Genomic DNA, 6,000 nt, shown 5'->3' with positions numbered 1-6,000 from the left:
TGATTTATTGTGATACATATAAACAGAAGAATGATTAAAAAAAATAACATAACAGCTCACTGTGGATACAAGTTAAAAACCTGAGGCTACTGTTATAACCAATTACTTGATCTTGCATCTTCAGAACTAAATATTACTGCCTCACAGTTATGTGTGTTCACCAGCAAACATGCAGGTCCAGACTCGCACACAGTGATATCTTCTTTGAAAACTAGAGCAATTTAAAAAAGGAAGTACCACAGATGAATACAACTGGACAACTGATACAAACTCAATATCTCAACAAAACAAACATTTTATCTCCTCCTCTGCTCCTAAGCTTTAGTGTTGAATAACTGCAGAAATTGTTTTTTTCCAGAACATTATGATGTTACAATAAAGTTTAAATTTGAACTCTTGGATACAAAATGCTATCACTTTCTAATTTTATCCAATAAAACATTTGACGGAAATTGTGTGCGTGTTTACCAAATTCAACTGAATTCCAAATTTTAAGAGATTTCTTCCACGTGGTCTAGAGAAATTTGTTTTGGGAGACTGGTGAATACATACAGCTGCATCATCTAGAGCAGTAGTTCCCAAACTACCGTACGCGTACCCTCGGGGGTACGCAAGTGGCTGTAGGGGGTACGCGTGGGTTGGGGTTGGAGTGGGGATCAAAAGTTTTAAAAGCCGAAATTTGCGCTAATGCAGTTTTTTTTGCCTGTCAAATACATGACTATATACCACCCTCTGGTGTTCAGCAAAAAAATAGCTCTGACAAAATACATGGGCGTGATTTGCCCAAATGACTGACACCTAACAGTTGAAGTTGCCTCCAAGCATTCAGTGCAGCGCGAAAATGGACAAGTGGTTAACAAGAAAAAAAGGCCCTACCACAGAGACACCGGCCACAACAACCAATAAGCTCATATCTAAAGATGCATTTTCCAGTGACCGCACAGGTGATTGTTCAACAACAATGTGTTCGTCAGATTTGGATGCTAGCAGTGCTAGCAGGGATGTATCTGTGGTTACTAGCCAAGTGGCTAGCATAGCTGGAGCCAGCCATGTGGAAAGTGATGAAGTGTCTGATGCGGAGCGTCAAAGTGGGAGAAAGCATGACAGCACGGACTGTAACACAACCTCATCAAAGAAGCGCAAATATGATGACAATTATATTTCGCTGGGGTTTACGTGTATAAATATTGGTGGATTTCCCCGGCCACAGTGTGTTATTTGTGCAAAAGTATTGTCTCAGAACTCAATGAAACCTTCACTTTTGCGCAGACATTTAGAGACAAATCATCCCCATTTGAAAAATAAACCAAGGGAATATTTTGAGCGACAGCTAAAATCACTTTCAACAAGTAAAACCTGCATTCAGGTGCCAGATCTTATGAATAAAAACAGACTACAAGCATCTTACATGGTCAGTTACAGAGTGGCTAAAAACAACAAACCCCACACTATTGTGGAGGACCTCATTCTCCCTGCTGCTTTAGATATGGTAGGGACAATGTTGGGGGAAAAGGCAAAAAAGACGATACAGTCCATTCCATCATCAAACAATACTGTCTTACGGCGCATCAATGCAATGTCAGAAAATGTTTTACAGCAGCTACTTCTGCGCATACGCCACAGTGAATGTTATGCAATACAGCTAGATGAGTCCACGGATGTGGCTGGCCTGGCGCATCTTCTCGTATATGTGCGCTACATTCATGAAGGAACCATCAAGGAGGACATGCTGTTCTGTAAACCGCTGGAACAAAGGACAACTGCCGCAGATATTTTTCAAAAGCTGGACACATTCATGAACACACATGGACTCGTGTGGGACAGATGTGTTGGCATCTGTACTGATGGCGCACGGGCCATGACTGGGAGACACGGAGGTGTGGTTTCGCGTGTGCAAGCAGTCGCGCCAGATGCCTCCTGGGTACACTGCAGCATCCACCGAGAGGCTCTTGCTGCAAAGGGAATACCTGTCCGTTTGAAACATGTTTTGGACACGAGTGTAAAAATGGTTAACTTTGTGAAAGCCAGGCCGCTGAACTCCCGCTTATTTGCTGCGTTGTGCAATGAGATGGGCAGCGAGCATGAGACATTATTACTCCACACAGAGGTTCGCTGGCTATCTAGAGGGAAAGTGCTGACCCGTTTCTTTGAGTTGAGGGATGAACTTAAAGTTTTCTTCAGTAACCATCCCTTTGAGCTGTCTGAACATTTGCATGATGAAGAGTACCTTACCTGCCTGGCTTATCTGTGTGATATATTTTCTCGTCTGAACGAGCTCAATCTCGGATTACAAGGCGTTTCTGCAACTATATTCAATGTTCAAGATAAAGTTGAGGCCATGATAAAGAAGTTAAACCTTTGGAAGAACTGCTTGGATACAAACAACACTGAAGTCTTTCCTGTGCTGCATGATTTTCTGTGCTCTAATGATCTCACACTATCTAAAAGTGTAAAGCGCGAATGTAACGTGCACCTTGAGGAGCTGGCGGTGCAGTTACGCCGATACTTCCCAGAGACGGACGGCTCAAATGATTGGATACGTCACCCGTTCACCGCCGTGCCTACTTCGTTATCACCGTCTGACCAGGAGAGCCTAATTGAAATCGCCACAGATGGATCTCTAAAAGTTGAACACGCTCAAAAGAACCTGGCGGATTTCTGGATAGGGCTGCGCACTGAACAGCCCGCGCTGGCTAAGCGCGCTGTCAAGACTCTGATGCCTTTCGCCACCACATACTTATGCGAAAAGGGATTTTCTGCTTTAACAAACATGAAAACAAAATACAGAGCAAGACTTTGTGTGGAAAACGATTTAAGACTCAGCCTTTCCCAAATTGAGCCAAACATTGAAGAGCTGTGTGCCTCTGCTCAAGCACATCCATCACATTAAATAAAGTTCTGTTTAATGAAAGTTCATGGCCTTTATGCTCTCGACAAAAAAGTGAATTCTAATAAATCCTTTGATACACTGCTAGTATTAAGTAGTAAAGTTTGTTATTAAAACTCTGTCATTACTAAAAAATATTGATAAATTCATTTGGTGGTGAGAAATAATCGACTGTGCAGTATTTATCTTTATGCATGCGATATTGCAATGTATTTATAGACACTAATTAAGAGTCGTTCGTAGTAGGGGGTATGCGGCTGAGGGTGACATGTCTCAAGGGGTACGTGGCTGGAAAAAGTTTGGGAAGCACTGATCTAGAGGCATCTAGATGAGCATGGTAGGTGTAGCCATACTAAAAAGAAAGTACCCTCTGTTAGGGCTGGGCCATATCATGCCGTTCGCGGTATAATGTTGGGCAACGATAAGAAAATAAAATATCGCGATATAATATGGGTAAAATGCGCATGCGCAGTGCCTTTGTTTTCATATGCACATGGTGAAAAAAAGCATGAATGAGAAGAGCGAAAGCAGATCGGTGAATGAAACAGATGAACCAGAACTGGTTTGTAAAAATGGTTCAACTTCAGTGGTGTGGAACTGGTTTAGCTTTCGTCCATCAGGCACACAACAAAGCACTATTTTTAGTAGAGCATGCTAGCGGGCCGTCGTTATTACCGTGTTTTTTGGAAAACAATGGCACACTTAAAATCAATCCTTTGATTTTTCTGAAAATCGACGGTGCCCCTTATAATCCCGTGTGCCTTATGTATGAATTCTGGTTGTGTTTACTGACCTCAAAACGATTTTATGTGGTACACGGCGCTCGAAAATCTGTCAAATGTTTTAGTAGGACTTTGCTAAGCTACGAAGCCGCACCGCTTGATGGATTGTCGGAGCATTACGTCTATCATAGGCAGGAGCCTCGCGGAGTGATACGTACTGTGCTTCAACATAATATTACCGTATTGTGTGTGTATAACCTCTTTTTAAGTTTTGTGGATATTATACATGGTTATGCTGAGGATATGTCGGCCAATTTCCACTGGAAATGCCTTTTGGTTAAACTGTCAGCAAGGAATTTGCATTTGCATCGTTACATTTTTATATAACTTTAATGCACATAAAAAACAACTGCTTAATAATAAAGTTGTAGAGTTGTAAAGTATTTTGTCTAGTGTCAATTATATCATTATCGCAAATTCTCAAATGTATATCGTGATAAATATTTTTGGTAATATCGCCCTGCTCTACCCTCTGTCATTTCCAAGGTTTTACATATCAGGACATCATAAAAACTGACCTAGTCTTAAAAATACAACCTGAGATGAATATTATACAGCGTCATTATTATTTAACAAAAACTTTCCAAAACATATGCAGAAGCTGTGTGTGAGAATCCAGACGCATCCCATAATTCAGCAGCTTTAGAGCTACCTTTAGCAGCAGCAAGTTAAAGTCATACAGAAAGCAATTACTTAATCAGTCTTTTACATAAGATAATTGAAGATTGCAAACACTCATTTATGCATAGCTCTTACCACAACATTTCAATCAGATTGAGGTCTGGACTTTGACTAGAGCATTGCAAAAGCTGGATTCATTTCTTTTTCAGCCATTCTGTTGTGAATTTGCTGCTGTACCTCAGCTCAATGTCCTGCGGTGTGACCCAATTTTGATTAAGCTTTAGCTGTCAGACAGAGGGCCTTTGACTCTTGAATACTTTGGCATATAGAGGAGTTCAATGACTGGAGAGTACCCAGGTCTGTGGCTGCAAAACAATCTTAAATTGTCACACACCCATCGCTGTGCTTGACAGGCAGTATGGGGTATGTTTGCTGATTTGCTGTGGTTTTCTATATACAGCACTATGCATCATAACCAAACATCTGCACTTTGGATTTTTCCATCTAAAGGACATTGTTCCAGAAATCTTGCGGTTTGATGCCACTTTGCAAACCTATGCTGTGCTGCCTGGGCTTTCTTCTAGAAACCATTCCAAACAAGCCACACTTGCTTCATCTTTTTCTAATTGTATTGTCATGGATTTGAACATCTAACTGACATGAGCTGGAGCGCTACAGTTTTTTGATGATGATCTTGGGGTAAATTTCCTGAGACATCGACTCCTGGGAAGATTGCATGTACATGAATCATCTTTCTTACTATAGAACTGTAGACTTCAAATTGCTTGGGAATAAAAAAAATCTTTGCCAGATAGATTACAACAACAATTGCTTGCTTAAAGATCATTGCAGATACATTTTCTACTTGGCAATGACAGGCATGTATTCTACTCTAATACATGCCCGAGTGCTCAAGATCAGCAGACTACCAAAGGTACTGCTTTTACACAGGTGGTAAAAACCTGCTGATGATCATTTAATCAACTGCATTTAATTATTACTCCCTTAGTTCGAATATAAGCAGCGAGAGTGCACTTTCACACACCACTTCCATATTTTGGCTTAATTTTGGATACATAAATAATGAAATATATCACAAGTTGTAGTATAGCTAAAGTTTTATTTACCTAATTTTAAGACCTGTTAACAATCAGGTCTGGATACATAAAACCTTATACTTGACAGATTTATTACCATGACTATAAGTAATAAGTAACACTGAACATTCCATATTAATTACCCTCAAAGGGAAGTGTTTATTTATATCAAAACATTGGTGGAAAAAAATTGGAAGTTAACACCCGAATAGCCAGGTGTTTGATCTTATCCGATCTGTTGCCACAACACTTCCACTGCCTCCATCTTGATTTTTTTGTATTTGCTTATTTTGGCAATTAAAATAATGAAATAATGTTAACAGACAACAGCATGTTGAAAATAAGTTCATACTTAACGACCCAGTAGATTTTGCACATGAGACAGAAATAAATAAAGGCCAGGGAAGAACATTATACTTACCAATGGAATGGTCTGGTCCAGTTGACTTTGTATACGCCAGGAAAGCAGCCAGAAGAAAGATTGATGAAAGAAGTTCAGCTCTGCCAACCACACCAGTGACCTGATGATAACAGTCGATCAACACAAGCGACCCAACCATAAAGATTTGGAAAGATGATTTCTTAAAATATACTTAAATGTTCATTGTTTGGT

At 40.2% G+C, this 6,000-nt stretch overlaps 1 protein-coding gene across 3 annotated transcripts in view; it reads right to left on the bottom strand.

Annotated features, from left to right (window-relative positions):
• The window catches only part of tmtc3 (transmembrane O-mannosyltransferase targeting cadherins 3), a 35,244-nt gene that overhangs the window by 24,349 nt on the left and 4,895 nt on the right, over window positions 1-6,000 (bottom strand). For all 3 annotated transcript variants that reach the window (XM_086299555.1, XM_086299556.1, XM_086299554.1), the window contains exon 4: window positions 5,809-5,908. In XM_086299555.1, coding sequence (XP_086155681.1) covers window positions 5,809-5,908 — 100 coding nt within the window. The remainder of the gene's footprint in view (window positions 1-5,808; window positions 5,909-6,000) is intronic.

Source organism: Aulonocara sp. 'chitande type north' Nkhata Bay, linkage group LG7, assembly GCF_057382095.1.
Source record: "Aulonocara sp. 'chitande type north' Nkhata Bay isolate Kocher_YH1m ecotype deep benthic linkage group LG7, A_spYH_male_GT1.1, whole genome shotgun sequence".
NCBI classification, from domain to species: domain Eukaryota; kingdom Metazoa; phylum Chordata; class Actinopteri; order Cichliformes; family Cichlidae; genus Aulonocara; species Aulonocara sp. 'chitande type north' Nkhata Bay.
The sequence above is the reverse complement of the archived record's forward strand: the minus strand, read 5'-3'. Positions and strand labels throughout refer to the sequence as shown.